General features: G+C 39.0%; 1 protein-coding gene across 1 annotated transcript in view; it reads right to left on the bottom strand.

The window, feature by feature from the left end:
• Positions 1 to 3,272: 3,272 nt before the first annotated feature.
• The window catches only part of CPE (carboxypeptidase E), a 59,026-nt gene continuing 34,517 nt past the window's right edge, over positions 3,273 to 27,781 (bottom strand). Inside the window, exons 2-9 of the mRNA XM_063337355.1 lie at positions 20,548 to 20,744; positions 18,588 to 18,755; positions 17,521 to 17,638; positions 16,346 to 16,528; positions 9,992 to 10,131; positions 7,433 to 7,532; positions 4,973 to 5,091; positions 3,273 to 3,872 (exon numbers count right to left, since the gene is read on the bottom strand). Of these exons, the coding sequence (XP_063193425.1) occupies positions 3,774 to 3,872; positions 4,973 to 5,091; positions 7,433 to 7,532; positions 9,992 to 10,131; positions 16,346 to 16,528; positions 17,521 to 17,638; positions 18,588 to 18,755; positions 20,548 to 20,744 (1,124 nt within the window). The 3' untranslated portion in view covers positions 3,273 to 3,773. The remainder of the gene's footprint in view (positions 3,873 to 4,972; positions 5,092 to 7,432; positions 7,533 to 9,991; positions 10,132 to 16,345; positions 16,529 to 17,520; positions 17,639 to 18,587; positions 18,756 to 20,547; positions 20,745 to 27,781) is intronic.

Here is a 27,781-nt window from a genome sequence, read left to right as displayed (position 1 = left end):
CTGTGGCAATGACCGAACTTATGAGTCAAATTAACAAGCACTCCATTATTCACAACAGATGTAGCTCTACATAAACAGAAACGTACAGGGGGAATAAAAGAAAATACCTGCAAGGAGACGATTAGAACGAGCTCTTTGCAAGGTTCAGGAAGGCAGAAAGCAAGTGCCGTGGTGATGTTTCTGGGTCCTGCATTTCCAGTGCTAACTGCAAGCGGGAAACAAGGCCCTCCTCCACTGGAGCAGGTTTACCGAGAAGCTCCAGATGGCTGCTCGAACTCTTAGAGAGGTGGACATTAAACTGCTGCTAGTCTACAGCCTCCACAGGCCTGAATGAGGCTCAAGGGAGCTGCACCTTTTAAATTTAAATTCCAACTTCTCTACATCTACCTGTCATCCTTCGCTGAATCCTCTTTCCTTTCATGGGCTAGTTATTAGGTTCCTAACACACCTGTTAGGTCTATTAAAAGAAAAAAAAAAAACAACTTGGTAGCAATTCTTTCTTACATACCATCTCGGTTTTAATTTACACGTTAATGTGTTATTATCAGCTCAGAAATAGCCAGAACTACACGTGAATTCACATATACCAACACAAACACCACAACCTAGGAAAAGGGAAACATAACTCAGACGCGGTGACTTTATTTGCATTATTTCATTATTATAACCCTGACCACCGTAGTTACCAGGAATACATAGTACTGCGGGTTTGCAAAGACACTGCACACTGCGCTTTCTGATCCTGAGGACTGATATGGAAAAAGAATACATTTGTAAATACTGGGGAAGGGAGAGAGATGCAGAATTGTATGCCCTGTCCCCACTGACCCTGCATAGATGCAGAGCATCTTATTCTTATCCATGACTTTACTGCAAACCCGCATGGGAAAAGTGCTCAGAAAGATGTATGCTCCAAAAGGAGGATGTTCTGGCACAAAGTTAAGGGGCTATGGATGGCTCTCAATGGGATACCGGCACTAATCCCAGTCTTGTTTCTCTGTTCAAACAGCAATTTAATTGGCACATGCACCTCAATGAGGATGTTTATGGCATACTCTGCAGACACACACAGCCAAAGAGGTCACATTTTGAACCTGTAAATTATTCACACATTTTACATTTTAAATAAACCTGCACATTTATTGTACAATGGTACAGCATGTGCCTTTTTAACCAAAAGCTCAGCATCACACAACACTTTAATCTTCCATTTAAACATACACAGACCTACAACACAGCTCAGTTCAGCTAGGAAAGCTACATAATGAATTCATTTATGGAGAGTCCTGGCTATGCTGTTCTTAAGGATGTTTACCTACAGCAGGAACAGTGGCAGTGGTTCTGGTGCTGTAACATTTAATCACTTTAACCTGTTTCAGCACAGTAATAGCAAGCAGTCATCTAGAGCAAAACAAAGAGATCACTTAAGGGACACTACATTTAATCACAAATGCATGACGCAGTAGCCCAGAGGATCTCACACGTGTAACACAAGTAAGGGTTAGAAACCTGTTATGAGATCACTTTGATGTAATGTCTGCATGAACTATGCCAGAGATCCACCACACGGGAAGACGGGATGCATGAAAGGCATCGCACCACGTAGTAACATCGTTTGGATTGAAATTGTTAGGTCTGGAAGGGGCAGAGCAGGGTGTTCTCCACAAATATACAATTGCATTATTACATTAGTTTACAGGTCAGAAACACTCCAATAGCCATATGCCCGCATGCCAGCAGTCTCTTGTTTTAATTCGTTTTTAATACTGTTTGCTTTGATTTTACCTGGTTCAGTTGAAAACAGTATCATTACTTCCAGGCAGTGTGGGTTTTTGTGCTACGTGTCTTAGACTTTTTCAAATTGTCATAAACCCCCGAGTTGGTGTAACTGAGCATCCTTTACGCAAACCCTTCTGCGCAGCTACCCACAAGTTGTTATCAAGACACATTCAGATACAATTCTTTATTTGCCACAGGAGTTCCTCATCGAAATGGAGATTCAAAGTTCATCACTGCTTAATGACTTACAGCAAGTGAAGTCCCCCTGAAGTTTGGAATTAAATATCTACTACCCAAGTGAGCTACAGGTTATATAGCAAATTCTGGATGAGAGAAAGTTTATGCCTTTTTATTGCTGTTCAACTTATCAATGCGTGTCAAACCTTAAGCCCGTTGTTACTTTGAAGGACCAGGTGTTATTTTAATTAAAGAATTTAAAATTCTCAAAAAACACTATTTTCAGTAGATTTTTAAATACCCAAAGGAGGTAAATTTGGATCCTACTCCTGAACACGTGATTATTCACTTACAGTGGGAGTATGATAGTGCATTGTTGGCTGGTACTGAACTCCTACAGCATCAACTAAAATAATATGCTAATCAAAACACAGACAGTGATAATAAAGAAACAGAGGAAGCGAATCTGTATCAAACACCTGATCTTGAATTAAAATAGACTAGCAACAGTGTGTAAGCTTTCAAACAGACGAGATGCTTAGTTGCTATCACGTAGCGTACCGGCAGCGGTTTCAGAAGAATTATACCAAACTTGCACCCACTGCACTTCATGTGTATTCTCTGACTCTGCATGTTTCACTCATTTTAGACAAAATACTGAAGTTAATTCAAAGTATACTAAAAAGAATGGGAGAAAGAAGGAACTTTTAAAACCACAGTTGCTTTTTTTATTATCTTCAAGTATTTTGGGAAAATTTCATCACACTGAAAAATTTCTCACTTAGATATCCTGCTTCTAGCTTTAGATAAGACTAAGCAGCAAAAGAAACAAAGTCGGAAACGAACCCATTCTTGGCTTATGAGACTAAATGCATGTCTTCGGTAGACTTCCCTTTCATTGTCTAAACTGCAATGTTTTCGTAGCTTTTGGTGAACATATGAACTTATGGCTGATTATCTAGACACCACTGACAAATGTAAAGATTACTGAAAAGGTAATTATCTAATTAAAACAGCCATCACCTGAAGCAATCGTTTTTTCTTGCTGTAAAACACAAGCAGCATATTAACTAGATGCACAAGCTCCTCTTCTTTGCCCATTCAGAAGTTTTCATTTTGTTAGTAAGTCATGAGAAATAATTAAAAACTGATCTTGAAATATCATTAACGGTTTAAGGAATAAAGCTCTGCTATTTCCTGAATTCTTTCCATGCCATCTTCAATAAAAGAGCTTACGCAGATTCCTTCTTCTTACTAAAATGAAGTCAGCTTATGTTTCCTACATAGTTAAATAGCCCCAACACCAGACACATACAAAATGTTATACTGAATTTTAATCCTTGCAAAACAGTATTACACCACACACTGTTATTATAAATCTTTTCAATAACATCCATTATAGAACTCAGTAAAGAGCACTGTCTACTACTATGCACTGTCAAATATTTCTGGCAGTATTGGGAACTGACTACAGCATATTTCTTTTTGAAAAATCAAGAGTTAACCTACATATTCTGAACTTGCAAATAATACACAACAGATTGTACTTCCATATAGGCGGCAGAGACATTCACTCATTTTTTTCTGATTTGTATATGAGAGTAAATTTTCTATAACAATATGAAAGAAAATTAATAACTTATTTATATAGCTAAGAGGCTAGTAGTTATTTATAATCATATTAATCAAAAGATGACTTAAAAATTCAAAATTAATTATTGTGAAGTGCACAAAATCTAGAATATAGGGACCTTCCACAGTACATTATACTAAGTCAACATATAATAGAATAAAAGCTGTAAAGCCAAAATCTTAATTTAAAAATTTAGTGTTTCTGACATCATCTTCCACCATTCCATCAACTCTTCTTTCTCCTCTTCTTTCCTTTCAGACAATGACTCCAGTTCAAAATCAACCTGCATAAGAGAATCAAAAACATTGGTAAGATTTGCAGAGAGAGAGAAGTGTAAGCTTTTAAGAGTTACTTACTGAAAGAAGCTGTTTAACACAGACATGAGGTTTAGGCAGGTACCTTCCATTTTAGGCTAGGTTTATTCCAAAGTCTCTCAGGGCTGATTTAAATATGTGCAATACTAACATATCAGTACAATACACTTATCTACAAAATGCACATAAGTGAGTGACATTTCTAAAAGAAACCAGACATCTGTCCGGTTTTGACTTGTCTAAACACTTCAAAAAAATATGAGTCCATGAAATTAAATTTGAATAATAGCCAGCCTAGAATATAATAGAAAGTATCATCAGCATATTGCTAACACCTAGCAATGCAGACCCCCAGCATATCAAAACATATATTCAATTTTATGCCATCAAGAAGATCCAGGGAACTGTTCTGACACATGGCTCATTAGTGTAGATACGATGTGCTAGTGTAGTATAACCTAGCATACGATACACGCTAGAGAAATAAGCATTTATTTTAATTGTTAAGAGTGGAATCCACACCTGTACAGAGGATTAATTAGTAATTCTTCCAAATTCTTAGATGCAGCCTAGGTCTTATTCACTATACATGTTAGCTATCTACACAAAGCAGAGCTCCATCACTATTTTTCTGCACAGAGATGAACACTGGTTTTAACCTATGCAGATAGCAGCTTGACAATTTAGATTAAAAGTATCATATCTCAATGAAAACCTCAACATCTCTTACTTTTTGCGTTGCAATATTTAAAGATACTCTGTAATCTTTTATCTGATTGGCTATTCACACATCAACCAATAAAAAAAAAAGTGTAAGTATCCTAATATTACCCCTCTCTGTGTCTTTTCATTTTAAATCTCCAACAGGAGATGCAATGAGCGTACAATGAGATTACTCTCAGTTGCTTGTGCAGCAAGTACTAGAAAATTAGATTTCCAATCTGTCTTCTAAATTAGCATATTCTGAAAAATCACCTCGTGCTTATATGTACACCATGAAGGAAAGAAAAATAAGAGACTCTTTTTTACATATAATAGATGATAAACCAACATACACAGGAGCACTTACCACAACGGCAGGGCTAAAGGGCACAGCCACTTTTTTAGTTATTGCTAGATAGCCTGGTGCTGAGGCTGTAAGTTTGTAATTTCCAGGCACAAGCAATCTCCAGTAATCACCATCCTTGGCTGTAGAGAAGAAGAAAAAAAAAATCCAAATAAATATGTATAAAACTAATTACACATTTCTTTTGTCCTGAAAAGATTCTTCTGTAAGGGCCGTATGAACATATCATTACAGATTTTCTTCTTCTTTTCAGGTAACCAAAACACAGATTTAAACTCTGAAGTTGTGCTGTAGCCACCGTGAAAGATTTTGCCTGCTGAGGCTGAAGGTTCTCCAGCACACTGAAGAAAAGGACAACATGGGACATTATTCTACTTCAAAGGCACCCTCAGCCAATGTACTGCTCTTGTAAAGTGTCTGAGTTTCAGTTTGCAATGCAATGTGAATTTTGAATGTCCCCCAGTATTCTGAAAATCCAAATGTAAATACATCTAATTATCATCAAATTTAAATAAACGGGACCACTTTTTTCAATTTATCTTGCAGAGAAAGCTATAAATCATAATTTCCTAGAATATTCCATGTGTATCATCCCTGAAGCATAAATATCTACATGTTTCAGTATCCAACGTCTAGCGAAACAAAGAAATGAAAGTTTGATCCACTCGTGTCAAAGAAAGGCTCCTACTGCACTGAGTGTTACTGCAGATCATCTTTTTCAGTCTCAGAATAAAAACGCATCATCCTCCTCTATAGAAATGACCCTCTCCCATTTTCACAAAGACTCACCAGAAGTGGGGAATCATAGATTCTCTATAGAAATGACCTCTATAGAAATGACCCTCTCCCATTTTCACAAAGACTCACCAGAAGTGGGGAATCATCTAATTTGTCACAGGCTAATACTCTGAATTTCTCTATCTCCAGAAAACATTGCAAGGCTGTTCTAAAGGTCAGTTAGCAGTGCCATTTAAAAGACTTGGCCGTGCTCTTACTGCCAGTTCCTTAAATGCTTTTTCAGCACATCTGCAGCTTCGCAGAGCACAGAGGGAAATGTTACTTAGATGTCTGCAATTCACATGGTCAAAAAGTGTCAGTAGTCAGTCCAGTTGTTCCCAGACTTTTCTCTTCATAAAACAAAAAGGGAAAAAATACTGCTGCAGAGCTATGATAATGATCTATTCTAATTCCTGGCACTGGAACAAAGCTGAATTTTAACTCATGAACAAAGGAGCAGGGGGAAAAAAAGCCAAAGAACATTTATCCTTCTTTTTGAATGTGCTAAAATTCAAGTACTTGTTTTCCTCACTGTTTTGACAATACATGACTTCCAGACTTATACACACACAATGATGTGAGAGGATTCATGATTAGGTGCTTTTCTGTACCATAGAAGCATGAGCTGTAATACCGTATGCATCAGTCGTACCTCAAAATACCTCTTTGCACAGCTTACTCCCATTTTATTATCCCTGAAAATTTATTTTCAGCCTTTATACTTTTTGCCTTCTTATATACAGTGAAAGAAGGTGGCTAATGTTATCATAGACTGTTCTCGTGCTTGGCAGAAATGCTGCCCTCTTTGCAGGTGATGTGAGAACAAACACAAATCGAAGCCAACGGAAGGGTCTACTAGTCCTGTTTCATAGCATTCTGCATCTCCGTAACAGTATAGTAAGACATATCATTGAGAAAAGGACCGTAACGTAAGCTCATGCATAAAGCAATGACATTTTATTATTGTTTTTCTAATTAGTATCTTGTGCAAACAAACAAAAAAAAAAATTGTCATTCCGAGTAAGAAAGCATAGGTGTCCAGAGAAGCTGCAAGCTGGCACTGTGTGAGCTACCTTTGAATTCTTCCCTAGAATAAAGCACATCACCAAAGAGGTGACATAGAATTTTCTATGAACAACATGATACTTTCCACTTTTTAGAATCACCCTTCAAAAAAAGTCACATAATTGTAAACAGGAGAAAAAAAAATTATCTTCACAGGAGAAAGTTACGTAAACTGAAAATCTGTCAAGAATTTACGTACCAAAAGGTATGATCACATCACAAGTAATATAACAGTTTGGGACTACAATTTAGCCTTCAAACCCAAAATGGCACTGTCAATGGGACTTTAAATCCTGGCAGAGCTGTGAAACACTACTTGCACCACAAATTAGAAGACAAACTAAGCATGGATAACCAAGAGCCACCAGAACCAATTCACGCCAGAGATCTATGAAGTCCCAATAACCAGTGTCCAGCTACTTTGAGAGCAAAATACAAGAGAAAGATTCATGAAATCCTGCAGGCAACAAGCTTCTTGAGGCACAACATGCCTGTCCTGGCTTCAAAATGGTGCTCCCTTAAAGCTTCAGGCAACAAGATCTGAAATGGCTGCAGGCTGCCAAGCAGAGGGAGAAGCAGTGTGTTCTAGCACTTCCTGTTTTGATGAGGTACAACACTCACCTGATGTAATGTCATGGCTTATCCCCTCCACAGAAATTGTAGCATTTGCTATCGGATTGCCCTGAAGATCTTTAACAAACCCCTTCACTCCTCGATGAATCTAAAATAAATAAATAAAGTCAGCAACACATGGGAAACACTGGAAAATTCTTAAGAAAAGATGGCATTTTTGTCAGTGAAGTATCTATTGATATATCTAACGATCCATGTTATAGGTCCCACAGTCTACTTGCTGACAACTATCAAGGATAATTACTAAACATCATAATGGAACAAATGGTGAAGAGGAAAAATAATTCAGCTGGTAGTGCTAATTTCTCTGTGAAATACAAGCACTTCTCAGAAATATGCAGCAAATCATAATCATAAACACTGACTTGAAAGTCTTTGTCACTGGGGATTAATGAATGTGCTGAAAAGCTTTGAAAGGCAGCCTAAAAAAAAAGAACCACTTTTTTTTTTTAAAAAAGTTTCATCAACTGTAAGATTTTAGGGCTAATAATGGACATAACTGCTTAAAAGTGAAACCTTAACAAGGATAAATGCAGGCACTTGGGCTTCGATGGGCAATGTCTATGTGAGATGCTTGAGGTCTTTATTGTGCACTCAAAACATCCAGGTCTTTTAGCTGGGACCACATAGAGTCACAACACCCCCAACATGGCCTGTAAGAGAAAGGCGATGGTGGGTCATGTCCTAGTTCCTTCTTGCCTCTTAGGCAACATACTCCAAACAACAGCACCAGCAGCACCTAATCTGTCTTTTCCCAGCATATATGAAAATAAAGCACCGACTTGGCTGCAGTGTGTGGAGAGACCAGTCCTGTTAGTATTTCTTAAGCATGGTCTGAAAGCAGACTGAGCTCCTCAGAGGCAAGACACTGAGGATCAACCACCTTTTCACAGCTTGAGATATGGAGCTCTCAGCGTTCAAGGAGAATGGGACGTTTTGAACCTGTGCAGAGATGCATCTCATTGGGAGCCTGGAAATTAAGCGGGGAAGTGCTGTGGAGTTTAGGCTTCTCTCTGATTCTGTGGCATTTGAAAAGACTTGTGGATCGCAAATTTTGTTTTGAGATTTTGACATTCCCCTTTACGAACCTATATGGTGTATTCAGCTCCTATAATTTAGTTCACCAGATTCCTTTAAGTTACACTGTGGGAGAAGCCTGACACAGATTGGCTTAGAAAAGCAGAAAGTACATATTTGCACTGTCCTCAGCAGTCACGGGGGAGCTGGAGCACAGAGCTGGACCTCTTATCCTGTAGGAGGATAAAAACCATTGCCAGATAGACCATCTGAACTTCATGGATAAAGCCAGCAGCTCCGCAGGAGCAAAGGAAGTTGGCAAAATAACCTCTTACACATCAGTAATTTTGAAAATGCAGTGACATCATAGTTTTCCATGAGTCAGAGAAAATTAACCCATGTGCAAAAGAGCTGAACAATTTGAGGTGGATCCCATAATAAAGAGGTGAAAACATGCAGGGCGGATACAGCTTTTTCCTCAGCCTACACACAACTTACTAACAGTATAACTCAAACATTTTAAATGTTCAAATATTTAAGATTTCTGGCTAACTACAGCATTTCTGCACAAATAAATTCTTAAAGAAATGAATGTATCATGTGACCAGCTCTGCTAACAAAGTATGTTTCTGACTTCACAACCCAAATGTGCAGCCATTAATGATATTAGATATATTTGTGATCTTTAACTACAATATCCAGGTTTCAGAAATTCAAAACTCCCACACTGTTTGGAACAATCATTTCACTGTGGCTTGTTACATTGGCATGGAGTGAGGAAAAAACCAAAAACCCACAAACCAACAAAAAAACCCCCGAAACCAAAACCAAACCACACCAGCAAAAAAACCCAAACCCCAAGCACGCACAGAGATCTATTTCAGGAGTCTTACCTTCTAGAACCCCATTAGCACAAGATTATCTAAATCCACAACTACGTTTTACACTTCTCACCAGATTTTGTATAATTTTTAATGGAATCATCATATAGACAGCTCTATGTTGAATATCAGCAGCTCATGCCCTCAGAGAGCAGCGCAGTATCTACAAAGCCAGGATCAGAGATGTCCCCTGACATTACACTGAACTGCCTGGCAGCTACAGTCTCATCCAGCCATTCTGGGGCCCTGTGCATCCAGAGCGATTCACCTCACGTCTGTAGGCACACTTTGCTATCTGTAGAGGGCAACCCATCTCCTCTTAGTATACACATCAGTGCTGGGGAGATGAATTATACACTCTGGTGACGTGTATTTCTTTTCATCAAGGAAGCCAACACAAATCATATAAATTACATGTCTGTAACAGTTTAAGTAAGGTGAGATAAATTCCGCATTATAACATCTTTCTTCTTTTCTTCTATTCCGCATGCTCAGAAAGATCACACAGGATTTACCGCCTTAGAGATACATAAGCATTATGGAGCATCAATTGGATTAATATGAAATGTTGAATTAGATGTTCACACAGCACAAATTTTAGAAGTTTCCTGTACAATGACTAGAGTTTTACCATCCTCTTTTTTGTTACCTGCTCAATGTAATTGATAAGGGAATTCTTGTTGTCCTCCCAGTAGCCCTTCAGAGTTTCTTCAGGTGGGAATTTTTCACAGCTCAGCTCCACTGTGATTTCAAAGCAGTTGCTGCTGAGATAATTGAAATCCTGCATTCCTACAATGCCAGAAAAGAGAGTTAGTGTTGCATTTTGCATGGTTCTGAGGTAAACAGAGTAAAGGGGGACATGTGAGATGCTGGGGCTGTTAAGAATAGCTATAAATACTATTGGTGCAGTTCTATTGAATCAGCTTAGTTCTCAAATCAGAGGCATTAAATCAGAGAAACCAACAAGAGAATTCATTCCCAGAGACATTTTCTTCCCAAGGAAAGCTTAGAAAGACTTAACATCCAGCCTGTATACTTCTACCTGATGTTGCACCTGCCCTGTATACTCCTACCCAACACATGCTCTTGGATAGCTGACATATAAATTACTTTTCTTTCTTATCAGGAACAGAAAATTATTTCTGATTATGGCTAAAATATTTTCAGATGAAAGTAAAATGCGATCACTTTGTAAACAAAGAAGAATGACAATTAATTATAAAGCAAATGAAACATGATAAAGTGCCTTTGAAAAAGAGGTTTATAAAGACGGGTCCTAAAACATGGGGGTTTTTCTCTGAAAATAGAGGGTTTCATCTTACAAGAAAAGCATCTGATTGCTAAGGAATATTCTTTGACAAGCTTCTTAGCATAGATTCCAAATGTTTATGATTTTCCACCAAAAAAAGAATTAAAAAAGCAAACTTTCTACAAACTTCATTTATAGGGAAATTTTTCTGTCAGTGGATTCTCAAACAGAGGACTGAAAAGACGGCGGCTACCAAGCATTTTGAGCATTCCCATGGTGGTCACTGAGGGATTATAAAGCGCTTCAAGCACAGCTAATTCATTCAGCCCTATGTTCCCCTGTGCAAGCTACATACGAAACCTAATGCAGTCTCTTTACCAAAGCACCGTTGTTGTGCACCGGTCCAGAAACGTCCAGAGAGCTGATGTCATATCCAAAAGAGAACACCGAGGGCAGTGAACAGATTGAGTCAGGTGGGATTTTGCCAACACATTAGAGTGAATCTATTTTTGGTCAACCAGGCAATGAGAATCCCTAACTACTGATATGAACAGGGACTTTTCAGATTCCTAAAAGAACCTTTTTATTTCTAAGCCTTTTTTAAGTGGCTGAAAAATGAGGACACAGGAGGCAAAGATGCTCTTGGGAAGGACGGCTCTGATGTCCCAGCGGGCAGAAAGCAAGATGGACCATTCAGCAGTACACAGCGAGAGAGCAGCAGAGTCAGGAGTAAAATCCTGACGGCAGTGCTGACTGCCAGGCATCTGTTCCAGACACTAGATAATGTTGTTTTTCTTGATTTTTGCCTTTCTTCTATAAGAAAGAAAGAATCCATGAAGAGAAGAACTGGGAGCTGAAGGGCATGATGTAATTTTACTGTGGTGCCAACAACTCGTTGACCATTACTGCTCCAATTCTCTGGAAACTTCTCCCTCATCCCCATGTCCCAAAGCAAGGGATGCCCTAATTTCTCAAGGACAGAATAAAGAAGCAATATATTTTCCAGTTTTGTGCACAATGTCCATATCCTATAGTTTGTTTCCCAGCTCCTGTCCTTGTCCACAGTTTGTATGTGTTGCTCCCGAAAAAATTCAGCTTGCATCACCGAGCTGCAGGTGATGATCTGAATCTCTGGGATGGAGAAGGGGGTGAAGGGAGCCTAGATCTAAACTGTGGCCTACTACACCTGTATTCTGGAGAGCATCAGGCTGCTACATACAATTTGCACTCTACCTGCCTATTTAACGTGGCAATTAGGTGCAACATCCAAGAAATCGATGTATTTCAAAAGATTTATGCAACTCTGCGGCAACCTTGCTGCCACTGGTCAAGCTCTCTAACTGCCCTGTTCCTTCTTGTCTTGCGCATGGCGCACATCACATGCACGCACACCACCACACACCCAAAGCCTCCCATTTTAACAAAGGATAGCACAAGACTAGCTTTACTGTGCTTTAACAGGGACCACTCTCTGAAGATCAGAAAGGCTTAGCAGGCCTCAGGTATAACCGAGTTTCATGCCCTTCACTGCTGACCCCAAGTAGGACTTTTCTTTGAAACTGGGCAACACACACACACTCTTCTGTTGCACTGCTCCACTGTCCTGAAGGATGACAGTGTCTCTATGTTAATACTCACATAAACAAGCTTAGCATATGCAACAAAATTAATTTCTTCAGCTTTTAGCAAAAGGAACTCCAACCTTCACAAAGAAAGCGGAGCGCAGGGTGTGCGCCTGGCGCCCAGGCACCAGAATTACTTGGACTTTGAATTACAAGCTACAGCACTAAGCTAGTTCAGCTTCTACACATAGAAAGACAGTAACTTTCAGCAGGACTGGATGAACTTGAGCCTTGTGCATAACAGGGAGAACGTGTGCCGCCTCCTCCTACACATGTACAAAATCCTAAAAAAAATTTACCTAACAGTGCTTAAAAAGCTGGTAACTTGAAAGGTAACTGGAGTTAGGAATGAATTAATGGAGTGCCAAGAGTGATTTGACAGTATCTGAAAATAAAAAGACACTTAAACAATAGCCTAATAGTACAGCAATGTAAGCTGCTTTGAAATGCTATTTTTGTAATGACACGAATCTGATTAGACTCAGGTGACTCTGTAATGACCGAACAAGCAGAACAGGCATGTGGCTAGTTAGTAATTCATTGCTATCTGCTCTTCTCATTTATATGTCCAAATAGATATTCTACACAAAACATACATTAAAAAAACATTATCAATGTTGAAAAGTTATGCAACCGACAGCTAAGGAAATGCCAAAATTAAAGCTAGCTGTGCAAATTTAATTTGGCTTTCTTGTGCATAACTGAAATCATTAATTACACACTGACAGGGAGAGGACCAGAGTTAAAAACAGCATGGATTTTATGTACAGGTTTGTTTTTCCCCACGGTCTGGTGCCTAACGGGGCCTTTCCTGAACACAGAAGAATGACCTCTTTGCCTTTGCTTTCTGCTCTCTGAAAAACCTACAAGAATCAACTAATTACAGATGACAAATAATACAAAGCAAGCGTAACAGGCATCGTGGTCTCAGATTTAGCACCAAAATGCTGTTGGGGGAGCTATCTTTTCCATGTCCCTGCTACAGAGAAGAAGGTAACTACTAACCAGGTAATGGTGAGAAAATTCTCAAAGTGTATTAAGCGGTGGAAGCAAGTGTCAAATATTCCTGTACATCATCTGCTCTCTCCACCCCAAAAACCTGAACGGAGAATTGGCCACCTTGCCTGAGGTTGATGAAGAAATCCTAAGGTTTGACAAGAGGGAAAGACAGAACGTGAACGCAATGGAGGGTTCATCTTTGCTTCCAGTTTGAGACAAGGGCTGCTACCAGATGCTCAGCCTTACTACTGAAAGAGCACAGGTATTCGGAAAAACATAGGCAAAATCAACTCACACGAAAGAACCACCCATATACTATCCCTGCATACTGAGGAACCAATGAAGACTGCTGCTGGTCCACCACGTAGTGCTGTCTTTTACAGAAGGTAAGTGATACGGGCAAAGAAATTGATGCAACATAACTGGAGGCACCATAATAAGCTCTACAGGGCAACAGCAACTTTAGTAATTTCTGAGGAAGAAAAATCAGCCCTTCCTAGGTCAGAGCTCTTGGTCTGAATAGGTACTGTCCAAGGCGGCATCTAGGAGAGCAAAGCCTCTCTCACTTGGCTCAGCTTTCCTCTACTCTCCCCTTTTTCCTTCCCTCACCGCTGCTCTGCTAAAGCCATGCACTCCTTTCTACACCAAACACAGCTCCGGTGCCTACTCTCACCTCTTTTCTATCTCTATTCCCAGTCACGTTGCTGCAGTTTTCCTCCTTTCTCTACAAACTTGTGGCAAGGCCTCTTGTTTTGCCTCTGTTCAATCCAGGGAGATCACACAAGGATGCCAGCCAAACCTCCAGATGCCCACAGGACACTGAGCTACTCTCGCCCCCTTGCAGGACCCAGAACAGCCCACAGCAACCCAAAGGTGCAAAGGCGGAGAAGCACCACCTTGGCTCCGAATCGGAGCAGATCCCATGGAGACAAGGTCCCCAGAGAGTTCCTCTTGATAACTTCTGAACTCTGGTAAGGATATACAATGAAATACTTTTCCTAAAGCAATACAAATGGCTTCTCAATAGCTTATGCCACTGCTAACTTTGAGTGCGTTATCATATGGATAGCAAGAGGTCACTGATACAACAGGTAACTCACATGCCACATTTCAGTTTCCAGACAGAGATTTTCAGACTAAAGCTTCCAAGAAAATTTTCACTTGAGCTAAGCAATGTTCAGTTATTTTCCTTAGCACTAGACATGGAAACGACAGAACTGTTTTTGCTGAATTATTTTTGTTTTTTTTAAGTCAGCCTGTGGCAAACATTACCATGGAGGTTTTGTTCAAAAGTCACAGCTTGCCAGTTGATTTCTACACATGGGGAAAAAAATAGACTTATGTTGTATGGTCCAAAGTACATTGTTGCCTCTCTATTTTTTATTAGCTGTACCATATTAGGGTCATAGATCCTGGTTAGTACTAGGATTTCTGTCTACTAACTTCTGTACAAATACATGAGAAAGAGGGCTCGCTTGGGGAATTTGCAGTCTAACTTAAAGTAAGATCCGAAAGGAGGAAATAATTTCAACTTTCCTACAAGTTTTTCCAATGGAAAAATGTGCCTTTGGCTTGTGCAGTTTAGTCTGAATCAAAGCATTTCATCAAAACAATGGAAAGACTGTTTTTTATAGCATTTTCCTAAGGAAAAAGAAGCTGAAGTTAAATATGTCCATGTTTTTATAGTTAATACTTAATATTTCATTAAGATGATTTCTGGACTGAATTGAAACAAAAATTAACTATTAAACTGCTCAATGTTTTGTTTATATTGAGGTTTTTTTCAAATTATGCAGACTCTGTTTTGCAAGGGTGTTTTAATGGTTCCAATTTGAAGTATGTGGAAAGCTTCACACAAAGGGAAATTTTTGCTTTTTAGTCATATTCAGAAATGTCAACATTTCATTTCATACCCAGTCCCTGGTACCTGTGGTACTACAGCAGAGGAAACATGCTGCTCCTGTGAAGACTGGGAATAACAACTCTAAGTTTAAGCAGGCAATTGCTGGCTGTGTGAGCCCTACCAGCCGTTGTTCTGCTTCTAATTTTTTTATACGAGCTTAATTATTTTCCTCTTCTAGTGCCCCCTTTATTGTAACAGGAGCAGAGCTCGGCTACCACCTAAGCTGTCCTAATGCTTTGAGAGATTCCTACTTATTCCATGTAAAAACTTAAAATTCATTCAGAAACTGTAATTGAATATTAAGAGGAAAGGAAACAATAAAACTGGTACGTGTGTTCCAAGTTATCTGGTACAAACCACAAAGCCAATGCACAGGAAAATCACTCCAACGTAGTTGAGTTTCTAGCTCAGAAATCCCCAGCTCAGTTTTTGCTCCAAAGTTTTGTCTCAGTTTAGCAGACACAGAAGACTGAAAAATTTAGCTATCCCCAAACCTTTTTTGCCTCAGTTTACAAAGAAAATGATATATCAAAATTCTTAGTAAAAAGGAATGATATGTTTCATTTCACGCTACTCTTCCAGACTTCTCCTGGAAAATTATCCATTGATGCGATGATGAGAGCTCTGCTGTTCCTCTTTGCACGGAAGGCTCTACCAAAGTCTAGGGGAACACTACCTGGGCAGGAGTCAGGTACTAATTGAGCTGCAAAGTATGGAGATGCAATTATCTTCATGGCTGGATTTTGTTCACACGGAAATCAAAAGCCAAACGCCCATTGCCAATACCATTGCAAAATCAGGCTTCTCCACCTCTTTCAAGGTTGGACACTTTCAGTATTGAGGTTAAAACGAACAGTCAGTAGCCTGCTCTCTCTCATTAGGGCTTACCAGGGGATTTTTTACTCTTTTTTTAATTAAAAAAAAAACCCAACTCTTAAGCTCTCATGATAGCATGGCAATCACTCACCCACCGTAGAACTAGTAAATTTGCAAACCTTGTGTGGAGAAACTGTATAAAAAGCAATAAAAGAGGAATATTTTAATAGGCATCATGATGAGCTTTATGGGATTGTGTAAATGTACTGTGGTGAGTGATCTTTCTCTGATTTAGCCTTAACCACACCAAAAGTTGTGAATTTATTGCAGTATTCCAGTCTGTAATTAAACTAGTGAAAACTCAAGCTTAAAACAACCACCAGAGACGCTGAACCCCCACGCAGTGGGGCTCACCTCCCGGGACGCTGTACCATGCACCACCATTAGTTGTTCCATCCACAAAGCTGCTGTCATCGTCATTTTTACGACACGGTGGTCTGTTTGGATCAGACATAGCAGGATTAAAAGAAGAATAACTGCGAGCCAAGCTTTGAAAAATGGCATCATCGGGGCAGGAGCTGTATTCGTGAGCGCTGCCTAGGGAGGAAAAGCAGTCCAGGAACAAGGATTATTAAAAGGGCAGTCATACCGACTGGGCTCACAACCTAGACTACCAGCACTGCACAGCAGAACTGTGCCTGGAAATTCTCTGTACTTGGGTAAGTGCCCTATCTACTATAGCATTATCTTAATAACATTAACATTTCCCCGATACTTCATCAATGGGACAACCTGGTACAGGCAATTATTAAGGTGACTATTCATACCAATCTTAATATTTATGAAAATATTAATTTCAAAGCGCACCACAAAATCTAAACTATTCTAGGGTTTAGATATTTTCTTAGCACACGCAGTACATAGAAAAAGGTCTCTCCCTAGTGAATTTTACGGTGTGATGTTAAAAGAATTTGCAATTAGACTGCGAGAAAGTAGATTGAAGGAAGACAATCGTAAACAATACCATCATCTTATAACCATTTCAGTCATGTGCACATCCCCTAGTGGCAGAAGAAACAAACAAATATTGCTGTGTGCTAAATGATAATGCGTCTGCCACAACGTGATCCTTTTTATATACAACCAATACTGAGAAAGTAGGAACAATGATAGTTATTTCTATTAGCACACTACCGCTTTCAGAAAGTCACTTTTTAAAGGTGCAAGTAGAGAAGCCTTAGATCATTCAGGCAGCCTAGGCACATCTCTCGCGCTTCAGTTAATAGGGTACAAACAGCCCCAGCTAATTTAAGTGCTAAGTTGCCATGATTAAAATATCTGAGGGACCATGATTCCCTCAGGTATTACATCATTTTTGTGATGTAACTCTACTGAAGCAAACTAACATCTTCAAAACTAGAAAACACAGTCATACAGCGACTAGCTTTGAACGTGTGATTAATATGCTAAAATAAGTCATTACAAGGCAACAACATGTTTACAAAGTGGACCTTAGGTTGCAGTGAAATAAGCATAGAATGTGATTTCTATCTATCTCCTACTATTTCACGTTAACTTCTATTACATACCACTCCGAGTCTCATCATAAGGATAGTTTGCGACGAGGTCTCCTCCATGAAGATTGGCAGAGAGCACAAAGGGAATATCCATAATCCAGTGAATGACACCTTTTGTTTCAGGAGCGAGCTATAACAAAATGGCATTACCAGCAGTTACAAATTGATAATTCAACATAGAAACTTATTCAATTATGTATAGTGGGCTTAATTATTATCACATATATTGTGCAAGACATTTAAATGAACAGCAATTTTATTTTGGCTTCAGAGAGAACAAAATCAGTCCTTTACATCAGATTCATAATTACAAATTAAGTAGATTAATATGAGTCTAAAACTGGTGTAAATTAGTTGAGAATAAGACAGCAAATAAAGCAATCTCAATCTTATATTTCTTCCCATTATGGCTAAAAAAAAAAGCCTACAAAATTTTAAATCAAGGAAAACAAACTAATTCAAAATAAACGTTGGTAGGCTATTCTCTGCACAGAAAGTAAAATTACTTCATTTAATAATTTGAATTTGAAGACAGAATATGGTTATTTAGGCCACAATCCTATGGGACTACACTCACAACACTATATTTTCCAGAACCTCCTCTGAGGGTAAACACAAGAAGATAAAAATCCCTCCAGATATACGCCTGTAGATTTAAGGCTTAAGCTTAACAAAAATGCATGTATTGTATGTGAGAATAGCTATCTAGCCAGCAACGCAATTAAGCACAATACACAAGTGAATTTCTGGCAGTGGTAAAAATGCAGAATATCTGCAAGAATAGCTTCAAATCAAGGCAGAAGGCTACACAATCTCTCGCCTTAAAAATAAAAGATGTTTTGAGCGAGGAATTGTCTAAGGATTAAGCAATGTGGATCAAAAGAGTTCACTACAGCAAGCCATTCTGAGAAAAAATTCAAGAAGCATCAGATGGATAAATTTAACAAAATGAACAAACTATTTAGAAGAATGTGAATCGTAAAGACCATACACACATCTCTTCAAGGTTGCTACATGTCTGCTTGCATAAAAGGGAAGAGATGGGCACGTAAGTGACCCGATACTCAGCCCCTACTTACCTTAGGATTCTGGTCCACAGCTTTTTTCATGTTTTTCAGCAGATGGTTGTTCGGGCCACCTTCTTTCTCGTTAACATAGACTATTCTATCAAGATCAGGGAAATTTCGGTTTAGATCTATCCCTTGGGCATTACTTCGGCCTACAAACCAGTCTTTAAGTTCACCGGGCTGAGTGAGAAAAGGGAACAGAAAGAGAAGGGAGATGAGTAGATTCAGGAGATTACATATCAAGCTTTATACGGGTATATTTAGCCATGCAAATTCAAATCATGGGTTTATTTCTCACATTCTCGAGAATAAGGAGGAATCAAGTAGAAGTAAAAACTTCTGAAGCACCAAGAGGTGAGTCACCCTTATTTCTTCCTAGAACTCTGTGGGAACAAAACCAACCTCTGTTTCACTGAGGATCTTGGAGGAGAGGATCATTCTCATAGTGGCAGATCTGGACTAAGGATGGGCAAAATTACCAGCAGCATCAGATTTTCCAGTGCCTGCTGAGTCTTCCCCTGAGACCTGGCTTTTCCCCATTGCCTCATGCCCATGCCCATGAATTACAGACCTTATCTTAGTGAGCCTCAGAGCAGCTGTAGATTTCTCAGCCAGCCACAAGGAACATCTGCACTTGTTTCAAAATTTCTCTAAATAGCTTCAAGGTAAAGAAGGACCTTAACTGTTATTTACCTAAGATTTTTATTTTTATGGTGTCTGTCAGCTTCGTTCACTGCAATGGTGACACTGAATAAAGATGCAGTGAGAATTTTTGCAAAAATCTTTTCTTTAAGCCAATTCCCTAAAACAGGTTTTGGGTTGCATTAAGGAAATGCCTTCAGAACGCACAGGCTTCCCTAGCTGGTCTCTGTAAGGTTTTAGTACTGCATAAAGTAGGTTTAATTTGATTACTGTTTTTAATCTTGGGGTATATTGAATCTATTGTCACACACTGTGTACAGGCTCAAGATGCTTCAAAGTTAGAATAGCAGCTATGAAGCAAATTGTATAAATCTAATGTTAGGCAAACATGTAAAAGCAAGTGTACTTTGACTAAGGAGCAAAAGTTTCAAATAATATTATTATGGTATCTCTACAGAGAGAGATTTCAAAGAAGTAAAACGCTGCACCAATTTGAGGACAGCTTCTGCTTCGTTGCCACGAGAGGGAGACATACGACTGGGTATGAGTCAAAAGAGTTCTGTCGTTTTGGAGTTTTTTTTAAAGACTTCATGAGAATCAGTTAAATAAAGATCTTAATACGGTTACATTTGTTTAATCACAAACAAATAGTCACAAAAAAGATTCAACATTTCCATAGTAATTTAAAAAATAAATGCATAATACATACCAGAAGCTTTGTAAAACAGGATCCTATTTGGCCTCTATTTGCTAATTCTGCATTAACACATTACGTGTTTCTTGACTGAGTTGCCATCCTAAAATACATGCTAAATTTTCTTGACTAATACCTTAATTAAAGTACCTGAAATTTAGAATCGAAGTTATTCATATTAAAAAGGTGGCTCACAAAGTTTGCTTGTTTTGGGATCAAGCTCTGATGAATGTGACTAAATCATGTAAGTGCATTTACATGACAATATTCTTAAAGGAAACATCAACTTTCCCTCTTCTACCACTTTGTATACCATCATGTATAACTAGAAGTTACTTGTTTAGGAAGCAGCTCAGTCAGTGAACTCAGATGAAAGACTACGCATGAAACATAAACATTATATTTAAAATACAGTAAACTCACTCACAAGAGAGACGGCTATTTGTTGAAAACCCAAGCATGAAATCCTCCGTGTTAAACAGAACAAGCCTACTGTACTATTAGGAAATACTTCAGTTATGCTGTCCCAGTCAACAGTCACCACCAAAAGTTCATGTACCTGTAAAACTGCTAGTCCAAGTGTCATTAAGATCCTAAGGTTGACATAGACATTGATAACTATTCTTATATACAAACCTGGGATGCTGCCTTCTCAAAGCCATCCGGGTTCAAAGACGGCATGATATGGATACGTGTGCTATGGATCAAGTTGATAATAGTTTCATTTCCTTTCTGGTATTCATTACACAAGTACTGAGCCAAGAAGATGAGCAACTCCCTTCCGACAGCTTCATTCCCGTGCATATTCCCAACATATTTAAACTCTGGTTCTCCTGCAAGAAGGAAGAAGAACATGTCTTAGAACAACACATAAAAATCACCCATGGCCTAGACCATACAGCACACCTGTGATGCGGCTATCAACTGGTCACAGTATCCCCAATAAGGTAACAAGGCTCCTTCAGAAAAGTGGATTTTGTTTTTTTCCTAAACTCTAGCTAAACAAATAATAATTTACATTCAGCTGTTTGCCAAAGGCAGAGAAAGAATAGGCAGGAAAGAAAAGAGGACAACACAATATGCCAAAATAAATACTAAGCACAACTGTTAACATTATTACTGTTGAGACCTAATGCAATTGATGCCTCAATACTACAAAAGAGTGTCTTGATCAGGTAGTTTTTAAATATATAAACTAACACTAACAGAGCTTCTTATCTTCAATATATTCTCAAAGATTAGGCTAAGCTTATCACACTACACATGCATTAAACAGCAATTCTTTTACCAAAGCACCGCCAGTGAACAGCTGTTGATCCTAATGATCTGAATAGTCTTATTCAGAAGTTGCTTTGAATATTCAGCTCAGACTTTATGAAGCAAGTACAATAACTAAACTCAAAATTAATCTTTCCCATTTAATAGTCCAATAAATGGTCCAGTATTAAATATATACATAAACATTCCACATACAGTAATGAATACATATATGGAATGATTACGCATATATTTAATGTTGATTTAATGTATCTTGTATATTCATATATAACATTCCATGTATACTATTTATTTAATATATATTCCCTATACATTCGTATATCTATTCAATATATAAATAAGCAGTCCAATATTCCAAATTGCTTTTTAGTCACATTCGCATGACCCTAGACATGAAAAAACACGAGAGAGGTCTTACAGAGCTGTGAAGGATATACCTTTTAAAAGACTACATTTTGAGCCCTGATTCCAGAAAGGTTTTAGTATAATATAAACACCTGAATGAGATTAAAAGGATTGTCCAGGAACTAAAATTAAGAATATGCTGTTCTCTGAGTTGAAGCCCTTTTTCCTTATCCTTTTCCTTTTTAAATGCAGTTCCTCAGCTGTAACAGTTTTATCAAACATTCTGCTGATTACGTGCTCTGAATAGTCTTTGAACACACTTTGCAATAGCCTTTAGCACTATCACAGGGGCAAATTCAAGCCAGGAAGCGTGTCACACAAACAAGACCTAAATAATTGCTAATCAAGCACACAGACGTATCTGCTTACGACTCTTCAGTCTGTGCTTGTTAACCTTAATCCAGTGATAAGGTGCTAGCAGACACGGGGCTATTAATACCGTGACTTCTTTCCTCCCAGCTAAAATGTTTCTGCACATATGGATTCATCCCTGAAATTTTTTGTCAGTTAGATACATTAAAAAGTTTTCTAGTTTCAGTGAAATAGCTTCATTTTATCTGATACACACAATGCCATTACAGCGACTAACAACCTCTGTTTCCTCTTTTAGCATTGAACTCCTATTTACTGTTTTTTCTTATCTGTTAATACCAGGGAATGCAAGAGGTCTGATCACCAACACCATGCAATCAACCCTGTCCATCAACCCTATCCTATTAAAATAGATGGATACTATTTGACAAAATACGCAGCACTGTCTCATAATTACTATGAATTAACATGAATACTTATCCATATGTATACTGGGATGCTACTTACGGGAAAACTGCTTCACAAGCTAACAGGCAAAGTTGTTACTGCAGTACGTGTATGAACTGTGGACGAACACAGTTGCATTCTGCATTTGTGGTTTTCCCTCGGACATCACTAAGGAAGCCTGAAGGAGAAATAATTTCTCCTGATTCCCAGCCCTGTGCATTAACCCCCTGGCTTTTCCACTTGAATTTTATAAGGCCTGGGTCAAATGAAGAAATAGAAACATACGTTTCCTACACAGTACTGCTTGCCCCCCTCCCCAAAGGATCATTAACAGTGTTTAGAAAGGTTCGTGAAAACAGGCACAGGGTCCATAGTGAACCAAGAGTCCGGCCTCATCTCCAGCGTATCTTCAGTGGTCATGACCCATCTCAAATGAGCATTAAAAGTTAAAAGGAGTTCAGGAAAAGGTAAAGAGAGTCATTGGAAATATGGAAAGTCTTTCCTATGAAATGCGATTGAAGAAATCAGACCCATTTTCCTCAGGAAGAATAATGAGGGACAGTCAAATATACTGGCCATCGTGGCACGGAGGAATCTGTCTGGAAAGCAGCACTTCCCTAGACCACAAAACAAGAGACAGTGATTTTCAGTTAAAGGAAACAATGACCATTTTTAGACTGATAAAGAAAAAATAACATCACTTACAACATGAAGCGTGAAACCAGTATTCAAAGAATCCTGTTGGCAGTGAGGCGCCAGCAGAACTCCAAGTTTTGCTAACAAACCAAGAGTTAAAAAAACTAATCTAAAAGCGAATACAAAGGAACGAAAAGAGAAAGATAATAGAGAGCTGAATAACAGCCCTATTTCAAAACTTAATTTTGTGTTCATATTTTAGCTCCCCTGGGCATCTTCCTACTCCTTTCTCTGAAGCAAAGGAATCCATCTCCTATCAGTCCTCTGGCTGCAGAGAACAAGGCTGCATGGTCCACACAGGTGGGACCTGTTCTCTGCCAGCGCTGCCGTTTTTTTACCCCTGGGTGCAGCAACCGAAGAAATACTGGGTTTCTGCTCAATACCAGAAGATATTAAATTTCATGCGGTATCCAACAATTTTAGGAAAACTCTTCATCATTTCAACAGTGTAATTTACATCTACAGAACAATGGAAAAAATGGGTCATTCTCCTATCTAAACTTTGCAGCTGCTCCAAGAGAAAAACTCGATTTTTACTGTTTATTTCAGGGGAGACAAATTAATGCTACAAGCTGGCTGTGGGGGAATTAGCAGTTTGGTCATTAGTTGTCCATGCCTATCATGGGCAAAGTTAAGGAGCCCATTCTAGAAAAAGGGACAATGCTGCTGAAGTCATTAGTTACCATCACAGTGCCCAAAAAGCCAAGGGAGCTCCCACAGGCTACTATATCTGCTGGCTTTGCAGGTAACGAAGCCCTTAATTTGCATTTGCATTTCTGCCTTTCATGTTAGAGTAAAAACTGCAGCTCAGGGTGTACCTTCTGGAAACCTTTTTTGGAATCCTTTCCTAATCATTTTAGGCTCCCAAAGGAACCAGCTCCTTCTCCTCCACCCCATGGGCTGACACAGACACCTCAAACGCTGAGGATGCCAATTGTCCAGTCCCTAAGCCAGCACTCCTCACTTTATGGGTGCTCTGGTCTACTCATTGAATATCTCCTGCCACACCATCTCTAACAGCTTCAGTCTTCTCTGGAGAACAGCCCACCCCATGGGGAAAACAGCCTTCAGTCACCTGTTGCTAGCAGGCTACTTAGAGGAAGAGATGCTCCTCCCATTAATCCTTCATGAGCCATTTAATGCAGAGCTTAATCACCCTTCATAGGATTCTGTTATTGTAATAGCCTCACAGAATTATTTTTTTTTTTATGAAAGGACTCAGTAAATCTCAATTTGATGATGAACTTTTAAACAGTTTCTCCAAACAAGTAGACACACTCCTGTTCCACTGCAGAGAACAGGAGGTAGCTTTAAGTGAGAAGCAGCATGAAGAAATATAACTATTTTTTCTCATTTATTTGACCCTCTCCCCCAAAAAAGTAAAACTGTTTTAATGAATTCCCATGGTCCAAGATATGACAAACATAGATGAGTATTTACATTGCTTGAATATTTAAAATTCTTATTTAATCTTATTCATTTTCTGACAATAACTTTTCAAACTAATCTCTCACTCACAGTAGAAAAAGTATGTCTTGTGTAACAATGTGAGCATGACATTTATCAATGCTGAAATGTAATTTCATCCCAGATACAGAGGTTTGTGACAACAAATGAATGGGTGTATACTAACATCTTTTGGGGCAAGTCATAAGAAATTAAATGCAGCGATCAAGTTTATAAATATCTCAGTATCTCTGGTGAAAGCTCAGCAATCACATCATTATGGCTTTTAGAAGGCTTTTACATCCCTCTTAGATTGGCTGCGTGGTACATTACAACCTGGTAAATGATTGAGGAAGAAGTATTTTAAAATGTCGTGCCTTTCTGGTGCCTGACAAACATTGTGAAATGTCACCACTCGCTTCTGTAGTTACTGTCAGCTAAGGTCTTCTGCAGTTTCCTAGGAACAGCGTGTACATGATTAATATTAGACAGGTTGTCCAATTAAAGATGATTAACCACTGCCATTTTCAGGTCAGGCTGTATTTGTACAGTAAAGACGGTAATTTTCTAAAATGTAGGGACAAAAAGTTTAGCACCTACTAATTACATATACTATGAGTCAAGGTAATGTCATGCCACTAGTCATGGTCTAATGTCAAGCAGTTAACTTTGAAAAGTACAGTAGTTCACTCTTGGAAGTGCAAGCCATATGGAAGGAAAAAAATAGCTACTGGAAAGTTTAAGTGTTTAATGAACTGTTTTGCAAGTCAGCCTCAAAGACCCTTAAAAACTGGAATCCTTCTGCTTTCCTGTATTTCTCATGGAAAATCCAGTAACGTCTCTGAAATAACAGATTTAGTGTTTTGGATTACTTATAGTTGTTTATCATTTTTAATATGGCAACCAGTAAACTTTTCTTGTAGATAAATGGCATGGAAAATACCAGAACCCCTGCTGGCATGAAATTCATTCATTAAATGTGATTGAAGACTTGCTTATGCTCCACATTTTTCTTAGTAGTTCAAAGAGAAAGAAATTCCCTGGAGATGAACTACATGGAAAACCAAGGATTATAAAATAGGTTTCTCCTTTGATTTTGAGAAAAGTAAGAGAGGGAAAGGAAAAAATAAATGAGGACGTGTGATCAGAAAGTGAAACAATTAGGAAATTCAAATTTCTAACAACCTGTAAAGAAAATGTCTGCAACCTGCCTCAACAGCATTTCAATATAAATGTTGATCTCCATGACTTGTGTGAAAATGGCATTGAAAGATAGAACTGCAATGCAGGATTAGTTTCTAAATCTTTGTATAGGCCTTATATAATTTTAGGTTGACATATACTAAGACGTAGCGTTGGTCTAACCTTGCTGAAAGAGAAACCACTGGAAAGTTTCACAGGAGGCTTACACGAAAGCAAAAATGGGTCAATATGGAGGCCTTTGAAAAATCCAAATCTTTCACTTTCTTACCACTAACTGCTAGAAAATACACTGAGAAGAAAAGAAGAGGAAAAGAAAATCAAGAATCTTTTGGCAAGCTCCTGCTTTAAATAAATGCATGCATTTTTTAACAGCTATGATTCAAGACTGGTCTCAAGCTTTTTTCGGGAAATTTTCTTAATTATTTGAAACACTACCACGTAAAGTTAACAGCAGCATCTGTACAGCACATTGAACCCAAGTGAAAGCACACAAAGAACAGCTATGTTTCTGCTGGCCTTGACACGAACAAATTAAGATGCGATCTGCATTCTACCAAGCATAAAGTCTGTCAGTTGGGCTTCAAAATAGGATCTTGTATGTCTTTGCGCTGGAAATTAAATCCTCCAGACAGATTACCTCATGCTCAAGGCAGTTATTTCCACCAAGAAGGTTCTGCGTGACTCGATGCTTCCCTCAGGTTTCCAACAGCCCACCCTCACCCTGGCAGTTACAGAACTTGGCACAGCCACCCACGAGAAGTGGGCAAAGCATCTGCTCGGCTCCTCCGCTCCCCACCTACAGCTCTGCGCTGGCACATCCCTATGCTGATCTTCCCGCAGCACCCTGCACTTACACTGAAGCGTTGCACAGCATAGCACTAATTCGGTATTTTGGGTAAAGCCCACTTGCTTTACCAGAGAGCAGAACAGTTTCTGCCTTCTAGCTTTGTGTTACTCCGCACGAGCTGATGGCACTATCTAGTAGAATTGATCATGATTCTTTAAATCATAACAAATCTTTTGCAAAGCAAAACAAGTTTACTCATTTAATCAAAACCTTTAACTTAATAAGAAACACTGAAATGTGATGTGCGCAGAACCCTGGTTTTCTGTAAATGTTAAAAAGTGCTCTCTGAAGTTCAAAGCAGATTTAAAATTCATCAGAATTTTGGAAGTAACAAATAAACATCTATATATTCAACCGGATTAACCAGATTAGTTTTACATTGCATTGCATTTTTCATGCTCTAGGAGAATTGAATAGGACTTTGCATTTACAGAATTCATTACATCCTTACAGCAGCCAAGTATCATTAGCTCAGCATTGAAGGTGAGGTTCCTCAGAAACCAAACCTGGAATGAACTGTCCTGAACCACCCTTACCAGCCTGTGGTAGAGTATGAGACAGGTACAGTTTTTTCACCTCCCAGTTTTTCCTCTCCTTGCTAGGAAAAAACCCAGACCAAAACGTACCCCTGGGATTCTTTGTGGAGGACACTGTCAGTACAGAGATGACACAGATCACAGAATCACAGAATGGTAGGGTTGGAAGGGACCTCTGGAGATCATCTAGTCCAACCCCCCTGCCAGAGCAGGGTCACCTAGAGCAGGTTGCACAGGAACGCGTCCAGGTGGGTTTTGAATGTCTCCAGAGTTGGAGACTCCACCACCTCTCTGGGCAGCCTGTGCCAGTGCTCTGCCACCCTCAAAGTAAGGAAGCTCCTCCTCACGTTTAGGTAGAACTTCCTATGCTCAAGTTTGTGCCCATTACCTCTTGTCCTGTCCCCGGGCACCACTGAAAAGAGCCTGGCCCCATCCTCCTGACACCCACCCTTTAAGTATTTGTAAGTGTTGATAAGATCCCCCCTCAGCCGTCTTTTTTCCAGACTGAAGAGACCCAAATCCCTCAGCCTTTCCTCATAAGAGAGGTGTTCCAGTCCCCTCATCATCTCCGTAGCCCAGCTCTCTCTCTGTCTGCTGTGATGCTGGGTGTGGGATACAACTGATTCAATTCATCTTTTCCACTGTGCTCAGTAAGAGAGGGGGCTTTTCCATTTATAACTATGCATGACCAAGTGAATTT

This window comes from Chroicocephalus ridibundus, chromosome 5 (genome assembly GCF_963924245.1).
Source record: "Chroicocephalus ridibundus chromosome 5, bChrRid1.1, whole genome shotgun sequence".
Lineage (NCBI taxonomy): Eukaryota > Metazoa > Chordata > Aves > Charadriiformes > Laridae > Chroicocephalus > Chroicocephalus ridibundus.
The sequence above is the reverse complement of the archived record's forward strand: the minus strand, read 5'-3'. Positions and strand labels throughout refer to the sequence as shown.